This window comes from Pipistrellus kuhlii, unplaced genomic scaffold (genome assembly GCF_014108245.1).
Source record: "Pipistrellus kuhlii isolate mPipKuh1 unplaced genomic scaffold, mPipKuh1.p scaffold_m20_p_4, whole genome shotgun sequence".
Classification (NCBI taxonomy): Eukaryota; Metazoa; Chordata; class Mammalia; order Chiroptera; family Vespertilionidae; genus Pipistrellus; species Pipistrellus kuhlii.
The window spans coordinates 59,351,544-59,373,945 of NW_023425540.1; the positions used below are offsets into that span (position 1 = coordinate 59,351,544).

Here is a 22,402-nt window from a genome sequence, read left to right on the forward strand (position 1 = left end):
CCTTTGGAAAAATGTCTATTTAGGTTCTTTGCCCATTTAAAAAAAATTTTTTTATTGTTGACACTATTGCAGATGTCTCCCATCCAACTCTCCCACCTTTATCCACCTCCACCCTCTCTGCCCCCCATCTCTTGGCCCTCCTCTCACTATTGTCTGTGTCCATGAATTATTTGTGTATGTTCTTTTTAAAAATATATATTTTATTGATTTTTTACAGAGAGGAAGGGAGAGAGATAGTTAGAAACATTGATGAGAGAGAATCATCGATCAGCTGCCGCAACCAAGGTACATGCCCTTGACCGGAATCGAACCCAGGACCTTTCAGTCCGCTCTATCCACTGAGCCAAACCAGTTCCGACTATTTGTATATGTTCTTTAGCTAATCCTTTCACCTTACTTTTCCAGTCCCTTTCACCTTCCCTCCTCTCTTACATTTATTTGTCAGTCTGTTCCACATCTCTGGTTCTATTTTGTTCATCAGTTTATTTTGTTCATTAGATTCTACATATTAATGGGATCATATGGGATCATATTAATTCTACATATTAATGGGATCTCTTTCTATGATTTCTTTGCACATTTTATAGCTGCTTTGTTTGTCTTATTGAGTTGTATGGGTGTTTTATATTTTTTTGGATATGACCCCTTTTGGGATATGTGACTTGCAAATCTTTTCTCCCATTTCATAGGTTGCCTTTTCATTTTGTTTCCTTTGCAGAGCAGAAGTTTTAGTTTGAAGTAGGTCTTCTTGTTTATTTTTGTTGTCTTTGTTTTGTGTGTCAAATTAAAAAAAATCATTGTCAAAACCATTGTTAAGGAGCTTATTCCCTAGGCTTTATTCTATAGGTTTTATGATTTCAGGTCTTATGATAATCTTTTTGTGTGTGTGTGTGTGTGTGTTTATGGTATAATATAAGGTTCATTTCATTCTTTTGAATGTGGCTGTCCAGTTCTCCTAGCACCATTTATTAATTATAATCCTTCTGTAAAGAAGAGCTGTCTTTTCTCTAATGTATTTAATAATTTATTTATTATATTATTGTGGGCTCATAGCTATTTATGTTACTTTTTGGGTTATAAATCAATACTATTTTAATTTTATTATTCAAATTGTTGCCAAAACCGGTTTGGCTCAGTGGATAGAGCCTCAACCTGCGTACTGAAGGGTCCCAGGTTCAATTCCAGCTAAGGGCATGTACCTTGGTTTCGGGCACATCCCCAATAGAGGGTATGCAAGAGGCAGCTGATTGATGTTTCTCTCTCATAGATGTTTCTAACTCTCTATTCCTCTCTGTAAAAAATCAGTAATATATAGGTATTAAAAATAAATAAATGATAAGAAAGAGGCATCCATATAAAGTACTGAGGGAAACTGCCTTTTGCAGGAGGAAACTGTGTAATTGGAAAGTTCCTCTGACCATAATGAGCTTGTTAAACATCAATAATGAGCTTGTTAAACATCAAGATACAGAATGAAAGGGGGAAGCCTTTGTTGTGCTTTACATAGGCATGTCATTCACCTGGATTATATTAAAAAGACAACTCTGGTTGCAGCAGTCTGGAGAATGGTTCCCTGGAAAACCAGAATGGAAGCAGTTAAGGTAGCTGGGATTAGGTTTATGTGAGTGGAATTGTATACTAGCAAGTGGGAATCCTCATCATCTTCCTTGACCTCCTAAATTAAAGCGTTCCACCTTCCCATTTCGCCATCTCATATGGCACAAAACTATCATTCAGTCATTTACTTGTTGATTGTCTGTTACTCCCATTTAGGCTATCCAGATGAAATACAGACGCTGTTAAATTTGTATTTCAGGTAATGCATATACGTATTTTTTTTTTTAACCAAATGTGTTCCCAAATATTGCGCGGGGACGTACATATGCTAAAAAAAATTTATTCGGCATCTGAAATAAAAAAACAACTCGGCACCCTGTGTTTTTATTTCCTGCGTCTGGCAAACTCTACCCTCACTAGAATGTAAACCCAAGACAGCAGGAAACGTGTCTGTTTGGTTCCCCAATGTATATCAAGGACATAGTAGCATCGCGCTTGCAGGGCACACAGGAGCCTACCGGGCTTATTGAATAAATGAAGGAAGGAAGGATTCAACACAATAACGAGTGCCGGAATAGAGGTGTGAGTCCGGGCGCCTTGGTTGGATTGGGGGGTGGGGACAGGCGGAGACCAGCTGGGGTTCCCGGAGCGTTTGAATGAGCCGGTCCGCGGTCCGGGGGCGCCGGGCGCGCCGGGGTCACGTGCGCCGCGGCCCGGCGACGTCATCACGCTCGCCCTCGCGGCCACGCCCCGGGCTTCAGTGGCGCCCGCGCCTCCTCGGCTGTTGTGGCTGCCTGCAGCTTCTTCCCGGCGACTTCGGCACCGCGCAGGCCGCCCGTGGCGCGGTCCGGCCCGGCAGAGGCCCGCTGTCCTTTACCGGTGACTGTCCGCCCGCCAGGATGGCCGCCTCCCGGCGGGGTGACCTCCGGGCCATGTCCAGGCCGAGCAGCGTCTCCCCACGGCCGCCGGTTCCCGGTGGCGGTGGCGGTGGCGGTGGCGGTGGCGGCGGCGGCGGCGGCGGAGGCGGCCCGGGTCCGTGTGGCCCTGGGGGCGGCGCCCGGGCCAAGGGGCTGAAGGACGTCCGCATAGACGAGGAGGTGAAAATCGCCGTGAATATCGCCCTGGAACGCTTCCGATATGGGGACCAGAAAGGTGAAGCTCCCGGCCGGGACCCCGCGGGCGGCCCCACCTCCCACCCCCCGGCCCTCGGCCCCCGGCCCCCGGCCCCGGGAGCGAAGGGGCTGCCTCCGTGCGGGGCGGGCGGACCCGGCCCAGCGGGGAGCCCCGGGGGGTGGGAAGGGTGGGGGGGCCTCGGGCCGGGCACCCTGCTGAGCGGCGGCGTCCGGGGCGCTCCTGTGGGTGTAGCGTCAGGTGGAGAAGTCCGGGTGCTGCTCTGCGGCCGTAGGCGTTTCCTTTCCCCGGGGAGAGGCTGTTGGGCAGCTTTGGGCGTGTGAGCGAGGCACCGTGTGGAACTACTGATAAGCCCCTACTTTTATTTATTTTTTATTTTTAAGGAAGTTGTACGTGTAAGCCACAGAAGAAGAGCAGAAGGAAATAAAAAAATCAGACACATAAATGCACTGGCAATAGGTAGTGCTTTGGTTAAATCCTAGAAGCAACACGCTTAACACATAAAAAAAAAAAATCAAACCTGCTTTGGTCTGTGAAATTTGCACACCTGCTCAGGTTGGAGAGCTGCTGGCCTGGCGTCGCGCGCGGTGCAGACCCAGCAGCTGATCTCTGGGGATGAGGCCAGGATGGTGGGGCTCGCTTGGGTTGGCTGGCTTCAGTAGGGAAACCCCTCACTCTGGGGGCTTGCAGTGGGAATGACCTGTACAGAGTGATTCTGAACTCACTGTGAACAGAGGTAACAGCCTCAGCAAAATCTGCTTTGAGCTGGTGAAGTATGAAGTCTGCACGGTTTTGAAGGCAAGGAAAATACCTTTAGGTGTTTGATGTCGAGCATTTGTAATTAACCACGAGCGTAATTAAACGTGGAAGGAAATGAACATTTTGTTAATGAAGCAAATAAGGGCTAAGTTAAAACACTCAAATATCTTCATCGGTCATCATACCAACGCAAGCTTCTAGCATAAATAAGTAGAATCTTTGGTGAACCATTAGAATTCTTTGCACACTTGGATTTAATTTTTATTACTGTAATTGTGGTAGACATTCAGTAGCTATTGAATATCTACTTTTCACAGAAAATATAATGTGATTATATGCATACATGATATTTTTTCATATTTTATATCTATGGATGCATATTGAAGCACCTTGAAGGAGAACTACCTGTCCTCACATGGTACTTTGTGTGTTTCTTCCCCTGTAGAAATGGAATTTCCTTCATCTTTGACCAGTACGGAACGAGCCTTTATTCATCGATTGAGCCAGTCTCTTGGTTTGGTCTCTAAAAGTAAAGGGTAAGCTGATAGCTTTTCTTATTTAAAGAAAATTATTTACCAAGAAAATAACAATTATTCTGACTACATTTAAATAGTCAGTACTGTTCTAGATTCACATTCTTAATTATATTGTATGTAGATAACCTGGGCTCTGTAAAAAGTCTGTACCAAACTTAAGCTCTTTCCTTTTCCTTCAATCCCACCTCTCCCCTTTTTATTTTCCCCTAGGGGCAAAAAAAAAAGTAAAAAAAGTAAACTTTAAGATGATGAAAGACACATCTTGAAAATGCCTAAAGAAAGTTGTCATTTTTTCTTGGTGAAGGGACTGGAGTCCGTATTGATGAAAACACCTTAGTGGCTATGATGACTGGCAGCGGCTGCAGCAGCGGGGTGATGGGGCTGGTGCCTTTCCCTGATCAGCCCAGTGCCTCTCCCAAAAGGAGACCAGGGGAGTGGGCCTAAGCTGTCAGTAGGATATCCCCCGAGGGCTCCCAATATGTGAGAGGGGGCAGGTTAGACTGAGGGACTTCCCACCCCCAGAGCACAAATTTCATGTACCAGGCCCCTAGTATATGTATATATGAGTAATTTCATAACATTTTTATGCATATGTGCTGGATTAATATTAGGCATTTTAATTATTAGGGAAGTTCAGTCTGACTCATTATTTTAGTAGTGAGCTTATTAAAGAAAGAGTATATTTTACTCACTTTGTAATCCCAGCTTCTACACTTGATCTTAGCCAAAAGGCCGAGAAGTGATTGTAATCCCAGCTTCTAGCACAGTGTCTGGCACACAGTAGGTGCTCAATATATGATGTTTGGTTGAATGAATTAAAAAATGAATTAAAGGTAAAATATAGCAAAAACTTCCTGACATGATTTTTAAGGAAATGAAAGCATCTTGGAGCTGATAGAAATAGAGATTTTAAAATTAATTAGTATGCACTGTCAGAAAATTACAACGATTTACTTTTGATCATATAGCTATTTAGTTGAAAGAGTATTATTAGGTAGCTGAACACAAGCCTCTTAACTCTTGCTCTAGTGCTCACTTCAGCATGCTTCCTGCCTTCTATAGTTAAAATTTTATAAAGTAAATGTCACAGAATAGGAATAAGTGATTGAATCTATGGTAGCTGTGCTGAAGTTTTAGAATGGTCTGTGTACAGAGCATTTCTCTAAAATCCAATAATTCCACTTTATCATGGAGATAACTAAAATTTCTAGATCAGGTTAAATTATTTCATCTTTATGACATAATTTAAGCATCACTAAGCATATTAAAGAGTAGATGACAGTATAGAAAACTTATAATTCATTGAAGAAGTCCAGAAATTAAAAATCATGGGAAATTGAAAGCCTCATTTTGAAAGCTTAGATGGCTAAAACTATATAGGTTAATCCCTAGTTACATATCTTTCTTATAGTGAAGATACTGAAACAATTTTAATCTAATGAAAATTAGGAAAATCATACATGTACTTATTGTGTTTGTAGCTATGTTGCTCATGTCTGTGATATGACAGTGCATTAACAAATGATAACACATTTAATCAAATATTTGGAGCAAAATTAAAAAAAAAACATAAATGATATTTTTGTCCTCACTATAATTATAATAATAGGTTTTATTTATTTAGTGCTTACTCTAACAGATACTGCTCTTTACATCCATTATCTTATTTAATTGTATACATAGTCCTTTAAGGCAGGTATTATTATTATTATTATTATTATTATTGTTATTATTAGTGGCCTGGTTTATGAAATTCGTGCACATTAAAAGGGAATTAATTAGAGGAAATATTTTAATATTGCTATTTGCCCTTTCTCTATAATAGAAGTGTCAGAGATGAAAGAAAATTAGTAAAATGTATATGAAAACCTTCCTCCTTGTCAGAGTCTGGGGTGCGCCATGGGACCCAGAGTCAAGTCCTCGCTTTCCCATTCCCATCTTGAAATTGCGCAAGAACCAGACCTGGTCAGCCTCACCCCCATCATGCCCTGCTGGGCAGGGGGGTGTGGGTGGTGGTGGTGGTGGTGGTGGTGCAGCCTCAGGTCCCCCGCCAGGTGGGGGACGTGGCCTGAGGTCCCTGGCCTGGATGGAGTTGCGGCCTAAGGTCCACCCTCAAGCCTTGCCGGGTGGGCTAGGGGCACAGCCTCGGGTCCCCCACCCTGGCCCAGCACCATGCAGCCTCAGGTCCCCACTGATTGCTCATTATGGCTCGTTACAGGAATCCTGCCTCCACTGTGGGCGCAACCATCTTGTGTTATGGAACCCAGCCTTCGCTCTGTGTGCCACCATCTTGTGATGGCATGAGGGTCAATTTGCATATTACCTCTTTATCATGTAGGATTATGTTAGGTTCAGAGCTATTAAATAATATATTTATAGTCCCACAGTTCGAAAGTGATAGAGCTGGAATTCAAAATCTTGTCAATGAGTTACTTACTACTACTACTTTGAACTATATTATAGAGATATATATTATTAAATCATTCAAAAACATTTGAAAATTCCCTGAGTGTTTAACATGGACAGTCCTAGACCAGTTGCAGAAACAAATATACCTACATCAAGTAATTCGAGAACATTTATAAATCAGCATTGCTTTATATATGAAGGCTAGTATTATCAGAAGCTTTGAAAAAATGTTTTCCCCAGTATGCATTTGAAAATTCTTATCAATAATGTTGACTTATGCTTTTTTGGGGGGTCCAACCACTAGGGCTCTTAGGTCTTCATGAAAGTGTGAAATTGCCAGCATGCTGTGGAGACATTCAGTGGGATATGTTAGTCTGGACAGTGAACCATAACTTTTTTATTATTACTTTTAGATTTTGTTGTTCAGATTGTCGTCGTCCTCCCCCTCCCCCCCAATATGCTTCCCAGCATGCATGAATTAATTGTTGTCTTACTCCATGAAGTCCGCTAGGACAAACTAACACTTGTGAGTAAGTAAGCCATTTACTTACTGATTTAAAATTGGATTTGCAGTATTTTGAAATTTTAATTAAAAGCGGTCTTGTGGTCTCTTTAGCACCACAGCCCTCTTTAATTGAGTTTTTGGAATTTTCAGCATCTTTTCCCAAATCATTTTTATTTTTTTTCAGTGTTTTGTTTGAGATGTGTTTTCTAGGTAAGCATACATCATATGTGAACAAATTGACTATATAAAGTAAATAAATGATTTTTATTAATATTCAGAAAGGGAGCAAATAGATACCTAACTGTGAAGAAGAAAGATGGATCAGAAACAGCTCATGCAATGATGACCTGTAATTTGACTCATAATACAAAACATGCTGTTAGGAGCTTAATTCAGAGATTTCCAGTCACCAATAAAGAACGTACTGAACTTCTGCCTAAAACAGAAAGAGGAAATGTGTTTGCAGTTGAAGCTGGTATGTATTTTCTGGGGAGCTTCTATGTTTATCCTATTATATGATGACTGTTCTTTTTCCATTTTAAACTTATTTTTAAAAACTTAGAAGAAGTAAGATTTCTTAATGTGAATAGCTTATTGAAATGATTAAAACTTATAAAAATTTTGGAATGAAATGCAGAGTTAAGGCATGTCATGAAGTTAGACAAGTTTTCTTATTAAGTGTCACGGTAATAGCTATCATTTATTGAGCGTTTACTCTGTGCTAGGCAATATTAAACTCTCTATATGGGGCCTCATAGAAATTATTGCAAGGTAGGAATTTCCCCTATCTCCTAGGTGAATAAGCTGGAGTTCAGAGAAGTTAAGTAATTTGTTCAAGACCATTCAATCAGCCAATAAACTGCAGAGCTGGGATTTGACTACAACGTCTAGACTTCCCTATATTATGCTGCTGTAACATGCTAATAAGTGAGATTTGGAATTGAGTTTTAGCTTCTGGTAAGAGACAGGACAGAATGTTCAGTACATTCATTTGTTGAAAGGTAGATAATATATTTAGGTTATAAAATTAAGTTGTAATTTCACTGTTTAAAAAATAACTTCCCTAATGAGAAAATTATTTATTACCTGAAGTGACAGTATATGCATAATTTTCAGTCTATTGGAATAGGTTTGCAGAATCCAGAAAACACATGGTACTAGATATCAAGGAATTTAAGTTTAAATACATACATGCAAAATATTTTTAATTGTGTGAAGAATGTAAATACATCATGGTGGGTGGTAAGGAGCGAGGACCTTGGACTGCGAGAGGGATGTCTGACTGCCAGCTTCGGCCTGATCCCTAGGGGTCGGGCGTAAGCTGGCAGGTGGATATCCCCTAGGGGTCCCAGACTGTGCGAGGGCGCAGGCCAGGCTGGGGGACTTCTCCCCCGCAGTGCACAGATCACATGCACTGGGCCTCTAGTTTACGCGTATTATTCTATTTGGTCACATAATCTTACATGTTTAATTTAAACATACAGAGTATTTTTTTCATGACATGTTTTCACATTGTACTTGGTAAATATAATGCACATTGTTTCCTACTATCATATTTCCTAATTTTCTGTGTCATTGATAGAAATAAGCCTGAAAATCATTTTAAAATATCAAATCATGCTTTATTATTAATGGTTATTGAATGATTGATTTTTGTTTATTTGTAAACATTATGCACCAAAAATACTTTTGAGAAATTTGTTTTCTAAATAATACTGAAATTTGTAACATACTCTCTTAAGAATAATAAGTATAGGAGTACACAGTTGAGGCCTTGCTTGCAAACTTTATGTAGGCTGAGTAGAGAAGAAACACTTGAATGAAATTATATTAGAAATTACTTATTTTGTTTTTAACACATTTTTTAATGTTGATTATAAATTTATTTTTATAATTTATTTTCAAAGAAAACCGGGAAATGAGCAAGACAAGTGGACGACTCAACAATGGCATACCTCAGATTCCAGTGAAAAGAGGAGAATCCGAATTTGATTCTTTCAGGCAGTCTTTGCCAGTGTTTGAGAAACAAGAAGAAATTGTTAAAATAATTAAAGAAAATAAAGTAGTTTTGATTGTAGGAGAAACTGGGTCTGGAAAGACTACACAGGTTTGTTTCCTTGTTTTTAGCAGAAAAAATATTTTATTTAATGTGACAGTTTTATACAGTAAACCCTTGATTTTTCAGACCTTTATTTAACAGTCCTTGGATTTAACAGACAAAATTTCCAGTCCATGTTATATATGAAAATTAACAACCTTTTAATTTAAAAATGCTTTTAAATAAGATTTGCTTATAATTAAATTAACAGGTTATTTTTTTGTTATTAATTACTGTTATTTTTAACAAATTTTAACAGGCCGTTGTTGGAAAAACTGTAGTAATTTCACTGACATAAATAAATATTACATGTCTACAACCATAGTGTACATATTTCAGTCCAAGAATCTCTGCTGGTAAACAGTGTTTGGCAAATGATTAGCTTGGGATCACACTGCATCGCAGGTAGTAACTGGTTCTGTTGTTGTGTAGTGTAACTTTCTGCAATAGTTTTAATGTGTGCCGGCCTATGTTTGGATGTGCGCTAAACAATCCCCCATCCGTGTGCATTTATTTACTCTCAGTGACTGGTGAATGCGTGCATTTACTAGACCTACTCAGTATAAATTTAAAATTACTGTAATACATATAGAAAACTTTTCTATGAAGTTAAACTTTTCATACATGTTTAATTTTAATTACACAAACATGTCTACATAAATAAAAACAGGCAAATAATTTGTCTATTTAAAATTACATTTTACTGATTTTTTTACAGAGAGGAAGGGAGAGGGAGAGAGTCAGAAACATCGATGAGAGAGAAACACTGATCAACTGCCTCCTGCACACCTCCCACTGGGGATGTGCCTGCAACCAGGGTACATGCCCTTGACTGGAATCAAACCTGGGACCTTTCGGTCCGCAGGCTGATGCTCTATCCACTGTGCCAAACCGGTTAGGGCTAATTTGTCGATTTTTTAACATACACATTCAGAAAGCCTACTTTATTACATAAGAGACTTTCCACTTTAATGGACATTCGCTTGCCTGAATTGGTCCATTATATCAAGGTTTTACTGTATTAAATTTATACTACGTGTATTTAAACAGGGAAAGAAACTTCTGGTTACTTTAATGGTTATTTTAGAAATAAGTTATTATTGGGAGTACATTTAAAACTTTGTAGAAAGGAAATATTTTCAAGTATTTATTTTTAAACTTAGTACATTGCACCTTTATTTAAATGAAAGTGAGGATATGATTTGGCATCAATAGAAAGATTGTGGATTTTGACTTTAAGTTCAAATTCTATCTTCCTCATTTATTAGGAGTAAACTTTAGACTGTAAGCAAGAATTTTCATTTGTAAAATGGAATTAATAATAGGTACTATTCAAAGTAAAATTTAGAGAGGTATATAAAGTGCCTAATACAGTGATTTTATAAGTAGCAGCTAAATTAAAAGCAATGTTAATAACATGCTAATATAAAATTGACTGTAGAATAGAATTAATATGACAAGTTTAACTTGGATGTTCAGAATCAAAATACTTTATTATCATGAAGTTTCAATCATGGTGAGAGTTTGGAAGTAAGAGTGGTAAAATGATAGGACCTTTTCTTGGTTATGTTCTCTAACATGTTAGTATGTTAAAATAGTAAAATTATTTTGTTTATGATAGAGATTCAGATAGGATAGCTAATATAATTTTATATTCTTTTCTTTTATGGACAAATATATTTATTTTGACAATTGCTTAAGATTTCTTATGGTTATGTTGATTGGTTTAAAAAACAGTCCGGGAATGCAAGGTAGTAGGAGAGGCTGACTATAAACTTTACAAACTATTTATTGGTAAGATTTAACTGTTTTCACAGAAGTGTAACTCTTTATCCTTAAAACTTGACACTGTAAAACCAAATAATTGAAAACATAATGAAATTCTTATCTGAAGATAAATATAAGATTTTTCTTCAGCATGAATTTTTTTATGATTAAGTGAAATTCCATGGAGTCTAATCTGTCCAGATGTCTTAGATTGTTATGATTGTTTTAGTATTACTATAAGTTTTGCCAGTGAGTGTTATTTGTAGTGTTTTTAATTTTATGAATAGAGATTGTGAAGACTGGTAAATATAATGAATATATTTTTATTAAAATTCTTTGAATGTCCTTGCTAATAATATTTGTACATTGGAATTATATATGCCTATTTTCACAACTTGGTATATCATTTTACTAGCTATGAAAGGATACTTGAGAAATTAATTAGGAATTAAATATGCCCTTTGTTAATCTGATAGATTTAAACCTGAGACATAGTTGTATCTTGTTTGGGGAATTAAAATAAAATTATTAATATTTCTGGTCTATGAAATATAAATATAACTGAATTTAAAGTTAATATCATTAGCTAGTTTCATCTTGCTTTAGTAGCATTAGGAAGTTAAGTATCTTTTGAATTTTCATGTTAATTATTCATGATTATTATGTAAAATTCAAACACTCTGAAAAATATTACATAGAAAGTGAAAGATTCCTAATTTTCTTGCCATACTCTGTCCTTGTGTTTTTGTCAGAAATTTGGAGTGTATATTTCTCTGTTGTGTTTTTTTGTGTGTATGTGTATGTGTATGTGTGTTTTGTTCTATCTATACTAATAATAGAGGAATAAGCAAATTGTCCCGGATGCTGTCATAATAACAGTAACGACTGAACAGCAGGCTGTGTAGGGTGACCAGGCTGGCAGGAGAGTTAGCGAGGGGTGACCAAACGATGAACAGCCGGCTGCATGGGGCGACTAGGTCAGCAGGGGGACTCGTGAGGGGCAACCAAACTACTGAACAGCAGGATGCGTGAGGGTGACCAAGCCAGCAGGAGGAGCAGTTTGGGGCGACCAGGCCTGTAAGAGGGCAGTAAGGAGAGACCAGACCAGCAGGGGCGGAGGCAGTTAGGGGAAACCAGGCCAGCAAGGGAGGCAGTAAGGGGTGATCAGGCTGGCAGGCAAAGGCGGTTAGGGGTGATCAAACTGGCAGGGGGGCACTTAGGGGTGATCAGGCAGGCAGGCAGGTAAGCAGTTAGGAGCCAGCAGTCCTGGGTTGTTAGAGGGATGTCCAAATGCCAGTTTGTCGGACATCCCTGAAGGAGACCCAGGGAGAGGGTGCAGGCTGGGTTGTAGGGGTCCGTCCCCCATCCGGGCCCCTGCCCCCTCCCCATTTTTAAAAAAAATAATTATTTTATCTTAATATCTTTTTATTTATAGTTTCAAAATCCACCTGGAATTTATTTTCTCATATCAAGGAGAAATCTTACTTTTTCCCTCATGTTAATATCTAGTTCCAATATAATTTTTAATTATATATTTTTTCCCTTATTTAAGATACCACTTTTGATCAAATACTAAGTTTCTATAGCCTGTGGGATAATTTCTAGAAATTTTTAAAAAAATATATATTTTATTAATTTTTTACAGAGAGGAGGAGAGAGCGATAGAGAGCTAGAAACGTCGATGAGAGAGAAACATCTACAGCTGCCTCTTGCACACCCCCTACCGGGGATGTGCCCGCAACCAATGTACATGCCCTTGACAGGAATCTAACCTGGGACCTTTCAGTCCGCAGACCGACGCTCTACCACTGAGCCAAACCGGTTTTGGCTAATTTCTAGAATTTTTGTTATGTATATTTGTATTTTTGCACTAGGATCTCACCTTTTGCTTTTTGTAGCTTTATAGTATGTAGAACAATATTCCTCTTCATTATATTTTCTTTTAAAATGTTTCTTAGCTTGTGTACATGCATGCTTCTGGGTAAAGTAGTCGAGTTTAAGAAAATCCCAGAGGCTAAGATGTGTATGAAAAGATGCTCTCACTCAGAGTTAAAAGAAATGAAATCTGAACAATTTTATTTTTCAACTATCAGTTTGGCATAAATTTAAAAATGATCGATATACAATATTTGCATAGGTGTTGGGAAAACAGCATCTTCTGCTTTATTGATAGGAGTATACATTGTTTTGGAGGGAAATTTATAGTTTTTCTGTTCAAATTTAATTTATATTCTCAGACTATAAAAGTATATGAAGATAGACATTCAGTGCAGCATTGGTGGTAATAAGTAACAACATCAATAATAACAAATCCAAAAACCTGGAAATTACTTATGTGTAGTTAAATTTTAGCACATCCATAGGATAGGATATACAATTATTAAAGTGGATTAGGTAATATATGTTAAGTGAAATCTACAAATTACAAAATTGTGTAAGTAATCAATTTGTATGAATAAAAACCAACGTAGATACACAAATATTCTAAATTGTGTAAACATTTTTTTCCCTGAAAGAGTTCATAAGAAACTTAATGGTAATTATTTATTTATTTATTTATTTTTGCAGAGGACTATTGGTAGTGGAAGGGATAGGAAGACTTACTTTTACTTTTGATTATTTCTGGCCTGTTTGAATTTAATTATAGAAAAGTGTCTGCAATCCTAGAATTAAGCTTTTCACTATTAAATACCCCAGTGGAATTTTGATTGTTGTTTCATTGACTTTATAGAATAATTTAAGAGAATTGACATTTTTGTAATATTGATTATTCACCTATAGGAATATATCATTTATTTATATATTCAGATCTTTTATGCTTTTCATTAGTGTTTTAGTAGTCTTTGTATAAACATTAGCTATTTCTTTTTTTATATAGTTGATTATTTTATCATGTAGATTCATGAATATTTATTTTATATACGGTTTATAATTAATTAGCTTATATTTTTTTACTCAACTCTTCTAGATTTGGCCATTAAGTACTCTTTCCACTTGGTTCCTGTGTCCTTTTGGCATGACTCCACATCACTTTTTATCACTTCCTTACTTCCTGGCATTGCAAGATGTTTCAAGTTGATCTTGAATAAGATCTTTTTAAATCACATTTTTAGTTGATTATTAGCAATTACATGAAAGTTGTTGATTTTATGATTATTTTATATTTGGAATTTTTTTAGTTTTAATAGTGTTTTAGTGGATTTTCTGGGTATAAAATTATGTCATTTTATAGCACTTTAAAACTTGTATTTCAGATTCCTCAGTTCCTATTAGATGATTGCTTTAAAAATGGTATTCCTTGCCGAATATTTTGTACTCAACCAAGACGATTAGCAGCTATTGCTGTGGCTGAAAGAGTTGCTGCAGAGAGAAGAGAAAGGATTGGCCAAACAATTGGGTATCAGATACGATTAGAAAGCAGGTAAAGAATTCTTCACTAGCTTATTTCTTATCATTCTTAGAAGAGATAAATTTCTATGCTTCACTGAATATGGAGAATGTGTTAGTTGAAAAGTTAGATGATTATTCAAGTAGTAATACTTCTATGATAGATCATTAAGGTTAGGTCTAAACTTAGTAAGATTTTTAATAAATAGTTGAGAAAGGATTTGGGCCATAGATACATTTCCAAATTTCATAGTTTTATGATCAAGTACAAGTTATTTCACCTCTTTGAATCTCAGTTTTCTCGTCTGTAAAATGGGACTAATAAAGGCATTTAGAGTACTTTTATGTGAAATTTATAGTAAGTACTCAATAAATGTTAGTGACTGAATTGAATATCGTTAGTATTAGGAGTACTTTCTTTATCAATAGCACTATTTCTGTGCTTTCATAATTTGGATTTGGTGGTTTAAAAAGCTGATCCCTTTTATGATATGCTTTTGTCCTCAAGCAAAAAGTATAGAGTGGCTCCAAAAAAACTTATGCACACACTTTGAATGATTATAAAGTCAATGTTTATACAGTTTATTTTCAAAATTTAAAAGAATTTACAGGAAGGAATCAATTTTTTTGTCAATGCCTTTTTTCAACTGATGACCGTTCTGGTCCAGGCATTACTGATAACGTGAAGCAGTGGAATCACAAGCATCAATAATCATTTTGTTTGGTATTTGTATGCCCTCATTTCGTAGATTGTTGCTAGTTTTGTACCATAAACTTTATCTTTATGAATCTCCAGTAAAAAAGTCTAGGCCACTTTAGGGTAAATTTTCTTTGCTCAAAACTTAGTCTGGCTTTACTCATCACAAACTAGTTAAACCTGGAAAAGAGTGAAAATTAAGTAGTTATCAGCTGTCAAGTGTTTATACATTTTTTGGGGACATTCTATATTTAAGGTCTTTTAAAAAATCTGTTTATGGCTTTTTAACAAAATAACCATACTGTCTAATAAAGAGGGAATATGCTAATTGACCATCATACCCTCAAAAAGATGGTGGCATCCACAGCCAATGAGGAGGAAATATACTAATTTACCATCACACCCTCAAAGATGGCAGTGCCCACAGCCACAAAGTTGCAGCGCCCAGTCTCCTCAGCCCCACTGGGGCAGCAGGCATGTGGCAAGGCCAGGCCCACTCCCAGGCGAATCTGGCTGCTCTGTGAGCCTGCCTCTAGAGTCCCCCATTCCCCCAACCCCCTAGCTGCCCAGGGCCGGCCCGAGGTGCAGGCAAGCCTCCGATGGCCGCTGCCCAGCTGACGCCCAAGGCACAGGCAAGCCTCGGATGGTGGCTTCCTAGCCACCCAGGAATAGCCCAAGGCACAGGCAAGCCTCAGATGGCAGCTGCTCAGCTACCCAGGGCTTCCCAAGACTTAGGTAACCAGGGCCTGCTGAGGCTTGCACTGCCGGCAGTGGTAGCAGCAGAGTTGTAATGGGGGTGTTGCCTTCCCCTGATTACCGCATTGCCTCCAGCCCCTGAGGACTCCCGGATTGTGAGAGGTGGCAGGCCAGGCTGAGGGACCCCCCACCCCCACTCTAGTGCATGAATTTTCATGCACCAGGACTCTTGTTTAATTAATTAAAGGCTGTTAGTAATAAAAATTTTGTGAGGTTGTCAGGCATAAAATAAATATTTCACATAAGTTTGCTGATAAATCACAGGATTATATTTTTTACTTTAAAATATTTTTATTCATTTCAGAGAAGTGAGAGGGAAAGAGGGATAGAAATATCACTGATGAGAGAGAATCATTGATCAGCTGCCTCCATGCCCCCCTCCTGGTGATCAAGCCTGCATCCTGGGCATGTGCCTGACTGGGAATCAAACTGTGACCTCTTGGTTCATAGGTCGACACTCAACCACTGAGCCACACCAGTCGGACTATATTAGTTACTTAAAGTAACATTTGTTAAAGTACATATGAGACTAGCATTTAATGTGATCATGTTTTAATTACATATAATGCTTGTAATTGTGCATGTTATTTTGATTTTTTAAAAAGGGTTTCTCCAAAGACACTTCTGACATTTTGCACTAATGGGGTATTGCTTCGAACATTGATGGCAGGAGATAGTACATTGTCAGCTGTGACACATGTTATTGTGGTAAGAATATTGCTGAATTTACCATAAATTTTCATAAAATTTAAATACATAATTACATTTTTAGAATAGGCTATAAGTGAGAACCGATTTGTTTTTGTTTGAACAGGCTATTATAATCAAATTACTTTTTATTTTATATTATTATTAGAAGTATATATTTTATATTTAAGCTATTATCAGATTTTATGAGAAAATAAGTAGTTTTTTTAAAAGTGCTTTTTTATGTCTGAAAACAATACATGCATGCATTTACTTAGAGCTTTCTAGAATAGTGAACTTTTTCTTTTCTCTGTACGTATGCTTAATCATCTGGTTCCCCTTTAATATGTATTTATCAGCCTTAGGGCATACTTTACAGTCATTTAACTTCATGGTGAAGCTGCTAAATTAACTAGCTACTAATGAAGATAGTAGATGAATTATCACCCTTCTAAAGAGTTATAAGCTTTTATCCTGTTTGTATAAAAACAAGTAGATTGAATTTTATAAACTTGTAATAAGTAGCTTTTGTAAACTTATTAGTTCTGTGTATTCAAACCAATGGATGCACCTGATCCCTGATGCTAACAGATTTTGTATATTATATTAAAAGAACATTAAATCAGACTGTACTAATTCAGAGTTTATTTTAGATTGTGTGGTTTTATATTCTGTGAAAAACAACAACCTATATCAGGTTGTTAATATCTATTTCTGAATTGTCCATAATACAAAATTTTCACTAATACCGATTGGCTTTGTCTAAATCAATTTGAATTAGTGTAAGACCTAGCAGTTCCATAATTGTAAAGACTTAGTCATCTATAATTTTTAACTATTCCATGATTTTATTTTTGTTTACTGCAGGATGAAGTACATGAAAGAGATCGATTTAGTGATTTTTTACTTACAAAGTTAAGAGATTTGTTGCAAAAGCATCCAACTTTGAAACTAATTCTTTCTAGTGCTGCTTTGGATGTAAATCTCTTTATAAGATATTTTGGAAGTTGTCCAGTGATATATAGTAAGTTAAATTATAAGATTTCTTTTAGCATTTTTACAAAAGAATGCTTTTTGGCATGATTATATTTATTGTAATCAGAATTGGGAAATGTTCTGAAGTAAAAATATCCATTTCTGTTTCTTTGAGATATGCTTAATTGTTGCTCAATTATTTATCCTTTTCCATATTGTGTTGTGAGGCCAATTCTTTAATATTAAAAGGAAATAGTCTTTATTTTGGCCCTGTATTCCTCTTTAAAATCTGTCCTATAGCTTCCCCTTTATTGCTAGACTCCTTGAAAGAGTAGACTACATTCCCTTGTTTACTTCTCATGTACTTCTGAACATGCTGTCACTTAACTTTTATTCTTGTCCTTTACTCAAGGACAAGGATAAAAATTATTAAATTTATCCTCAAAAATAGAAAAAGTTGTATTTGTTTACTTCAATGATATGGTGCAAACATATATAGGAAAAACTTCACAATTGCTCCTGTCCTCTTGTTATTCTATGTTCTCCTTTCCTGAGATTAATTGATGTTAAAGCTTAGTGTATATCCTTTTTTCCCCTTGTCCAGACTCATATGACATATGCAAATACACATATATATCGAGTTTACAGAAATTGGTTTTACAGAACTGAGCACATACATTATTTTGCAATTTGCTTTATTCATATGACAGTACATCGTGAATAGTTCTTCAGATCAGCGGTCTTGGATGTAGTTCATTATTTTAAGCAGCTGTTTTAATATTTTATAATATGAATGTACAATGATTTATTTAACTATTTATTTTTTGATAGTCAGATTAGTTTTAGATTCTCCCTTTCATAAACAATATTGTAATAAACATACTTATATGTATGTCCTTATATACTGGTATCCTTATTTCTAAGAATAGGTTCCTGAAAATGTACTTGTTGAGTAAAAAAATTTATTTTTAATTTTAGCAGATTTTTCAATTTTAATTTCTTAGAAGTCTGAAATTATTTACATTTCTGTAGTGTATAGGGCTGTTTATTTATATATTCTATGCAGTATTGTTTTTGACACTAATTTAATTGCCAAGCCTATGGTTCATATTTTATACAAAATCTTAAATTTTCTTTAGTATTTTTCATGGTTGCCCCCCCCCCCCTTTGTGTGTGTGTGTGTGTGTGTGTGTGTGTGTGTGTGTGTGTGAAATGCTCAGATCCCATAATTTATTTGACAAAGCTGCCTTCTGAGACTTAATTACATCACAGTTTGCACTTTCTTTTGTGGTCTCCTTTGTAGGTTTATTTTGCATGGTGCTTAAATGTTGGTATTATGATTATCCTCTTGATTTATTTTCTTTTCCTTCTACACCTTCACTTTCTTTCTTCCCTTTGTTTTTCCTCTTCTTTTCTGCTCTCTGCTACACTCTGTGAGGTACTGGGGAAGCACAGTTAGTGTCCCTAGAAGTTCTCAGTGCCCTTCTGCTTTTTTATTTTTATTTACTTATTTAAATTAGTTAAAAAATTTTTTATTGACTTCAGAGAAGAAGGGAGAGGGAGAGAGAGAAAGAAACATCAATGATGAGAGGGAATCATTGATCGGCTGCCTCTTGCAAGCCCCCCACTGGGGATTGATCCTGCAATCTGGGGCTCCTGTGCCTTTAGCCGGAATCGAACTTGGGACTCTTCAATGTGCGGGCTGATGCTCTGTCCACCAAGCCAAACTGGCTAGGGCTACTTAGTTTTTTAGACCGATGACTCCTGAATCTTTATTTCCAACAGACTCTTTTCCCCAATTCAGACTGTTCCCTAGAGCTTTGGTCTTAGATATATTATAAACAGTTTACTTCGAATATGACCCAAACTGAATACTTAATAGTTCTACAAAAATCTTTTCTTATGTTGCTTGTTTTGATTAATCCTACCATTGACCTTGTCAACTAAGTCACAAACCTGTATATTTTCCTTCTCAATACTCTTGGATGATAAAGCACATGAAATACACTAGCATCTGCTAATTAAAATCTAATTTTGGCATCTCACAATTGACATTTCTAAAACTAAATTCTAACTTGTACCAGCTAATTAACCTGTGCCTTTTTTAGTTTTTTTTGTTCCATCAAAGAATAATCTCATCATCTATCCAGTTTTGTAAGCCAGAAATCTAAGACCTATGATTGACTTTTCCCTATCGTTTCTCCATATCCAATCGAATGATGAGTTCTGTATGTTTTACTTTCTGTCTCTAAAGTTTCTTTTTTTCATTTTTACTATCACCAACCTCATTCAAGTTGTTTTCTTTTTTTATCTGAACTATTGAAATAACTTTTATACTTTTTTAAAAAAAATATTTTTATTAATTTTGTACAGAGAAGAAGGGAGAGAGAGTTAGAAACATCGATGAGAGAGAGTCATCGATCAGCTGCCACTTGCACACCCCCTACTGGGGATATGCCTGCAACCAAGGTACATGCCCTTGACCGGAATCGAACCCAGGACCTTCCAGTCCCCAAGCCGACGATCTATCCATTGAGCCAAACCGGTTTCGGCTGGAATAACTTTTACCTGCCCTGTTCTTTCCACTCTGCTCTCCTTTAAATCCATTCTCCATGGTGCAGTCAGAACGATCTTTTCTGAATTGGAATTCGATGATGTTGAACACTCCCCTGAGCTTAAAACTTTGAATGACCATTACTTTAAGATAAATACCCTTAATAAGACTTATCTGTTTCTCCTGCCTCATCTTGAACTACAATCCTCTCAACACTCCCTCTCCTACTAGATTCCAGTTATCTTGAAATTAGTTGGGTCTTTTCATATCATTTCCCACAGTGGGCTCTTTGTATTATATATGCTATATTTCCCCACATAGCTTAGTTATTTTGTTTACCCCTTCTCTTGGTCTTCATTTTCTCAGTGAGGAATATTTTCTTAACACAGTTAGACCCCCACCCCCATATTACTGGTAGATATTGTCATGACATCTTGTATTTCTCTTTGATAACACTTATCACAGCTCTGTTTTAAAATTTATATTCTGGATTATTGGATTAATGTCTGTCTCCTCTGCTAGCTTGCAAGCTTCAAGAGATCAGGAGGTAGCTCTGTTTCTGCTTACCATTTGTATTCCTGGTGCCTAGCATGATGCCAAACACATGATAAATAGAGGGTAAACATTGCAAAAAACAAGCATATGAACAGTTTTCTAAAATAAAGATCACCGTTATATTTAAAGGGCAATATCATGAGACTCACTTGACCTATGGAATTGCATTTGGATTTTACACTCAATGTTTGTTAACTTGAGAACCTCATGGTTTTGTGTGAATTATCTCTGAGATGCAATAACTACTTTTAAAAATGTATGTTGTTTAGTACAGGGAAGACCATTTGAAGTAAAGGAAATGTTTCTAGAAGATATTTTAAGAACTACTGGATATACAAATAAAGAAATGTTAAAATACAAAAAGGAAAAACAGCGAGGTAAGCTTTTTTATTTTTTTATCCCTCTCCTCCCCCCCATTGATTTTTAGAGTGGAAAGGAGGGAGGGGGGAAGGCAAGATGAGAGAAGGAGGGAGGGAGAGGGAGAGGGAGAGGGAGAGAAAGAGAGAGGGAGGGAGAGAGAGATATCAACATGAGAGACATATGATTGGTTACCTCCAGCATGTGCCCCGACTGGGACGAGGATCAAACCTGCAACCCTTGTACATGCCCTTGACCAGGAATCGAATCTGAGAATCTTTGGTGCTCAGGCCAGTGCTCTAACTACTGAGCAAACACTGGCCAGGGTGGGAGGTAAGCTTTTTTTTTTTTTATCAAACACATACAAATAGGAAATTACTATTCCTATTGACCTTTTAGAATACTCCAGTATTATACTAAGGAAGTACAAGGACAATTGGAAGTGTCTTGTATATAATTGTATAATATTATATTAGAATACTGTCCCAAATATACCTTTTAAAATATGGTTCATGTCCAGAAGTTATAATATATAGTGAGGAATTGAAAGTGGATGCCATATGGTGAATACAACAGAAAAGGGGTGGGGGGTGGGGAGAGGTAGGAGAGTGTAAAAGGGGGATAAATGGTGATGGGAAAAGACTTTATTTGGGATGGTGAATACACAATACAGTATACAGATAATGTATTATAGAATTGTACACCTGAAACCTATATAATTTTATTAACCAATGCCAGCCCAATAAATTCAATTTTTAAAAACTTAATTAAAAAGAAAGAGATTTAAACAAAGGAAGAAAGAAAGGAAGGAAGGAAGAAAGAAAGAAAAGAAAAGAAAGGGAATACCAGAATTGAGAAGGTTGTGTGCATCTTTATCAAAGATTTGAATAAAGAAATGTTCAACTACTGCCCTGGCTGGTGTGGCTTGGTTGGCTTGGCATTCCGTGCACTGAAAGGTTGCAGGTTGTCAGATTGATATCCAGCCAGAATGCGTGCCAGGGTTGCTGGCTAGATCCCCTGTAGGGACATGCTGGAGGCAGCCAGTTGATGTTTTACTCTCACATTAATGTTTCCCTGTCTGTCCCTCCATTTCTCTCTTTCTAAAAATAAATCAATAAAGATATTTTAAGGAAAAGATTTAACCACTATTTGAAGGGGAAGAAAAGTATGATATGCCACGGCATATCTCAGGACAAGAATAGGGAGTGGGTGGGAGGGAACTCATCTTTGATACACATGTCAAGTTTTTCAAATCTTGATATTGTTATGAATTGCTTCTATTCCTGGATTTTAGCATTATTTGCCTATTAATACATTTCTTATGACATATCTCAGATTTTGAATTAGGATTAGCCTCTTCTTATTTACCTTCAACTACATTATTTATGATGGAAGATTTGGCTTAAAGCTTTGATTCTGTTGTTTTGTCTGTATGATCTTGGATAAATAAGTTTGGATTTTTCACTTAATAAAGCTGTTAGTAATACTTATTTCACAGCATAGGGCTAAATCACTAATGTGTAAATTATAAAATCTAGATCTTGAAACTTTTGAACATGAAAGTTGTATAGAACTTATATCTCAAACAACTAGCATGGTGGCAGAAGTTCAGTAAATTGTTTTCTACAAAGCACTATATGAATACCAGTCATTGATTTAAACAGTATTTATT

General features: G+C 36.8%; 1 protein-coding gene and 1 pseudogene across 6 annotated transcripts in view; one reads left to right on the forward strand and one right to left on the reverse strand.

The window, feature by feature from the left end:
• The first annotated feature begins 2,304 nt into the window (after positions 1-2,304).
• YTHDC2 (YTH domain containing 2) overlaps positions 2,305-22,402 on the forward strand; it is a 66,444-nt gene continuing 46,346 nt past the window's right edge. For 3 of the 6 annotated variants that reach the window (XM_036409643.2, XM_036409645.2, XM_036409644.2), the window contains exons 1-8: positions 2,306-2,709; positions 3,893-3,983; positions 7,176-7,372; positions 8,805-9,004; positions 14,017-14,183; positions 16,208-16,310; positions 17,157-17,313; positions 20,643-20,750. In XM_036409643.2, the coding sequence (XP_036265536.1) occupies positions 2,457-2,709; positions 3,893-3,983; positions 7,176-7,372; positions 8,805-9,004; positions 14,017-14,183; positions 16,208-16,310; positions 17,157-17,313; positions 20,643-20,750 (1,276 nt within the window). In that variant the 5' untranslated portion in view covers positions 2,306-2,456. Of the gene's footprint in view, positions 2,710-3,892; positions 3,984-7,175; positions 7,373-8,804; positions 9,005-14,016; positions 14,184-16,207; positions 16,311-17,156; positions 17,314-20,642; positions 20,751-22,402 lie in introns of all 6 variants that reach the window. The other 3 variants (XR_006739803.1, XM_036409646.2, XM_045571846.1) reach the window with 2 other exon arrangements.
• LOC118704061 lies at positions 4,636-4,727 on the reverse strand (annotated as a pseudogene).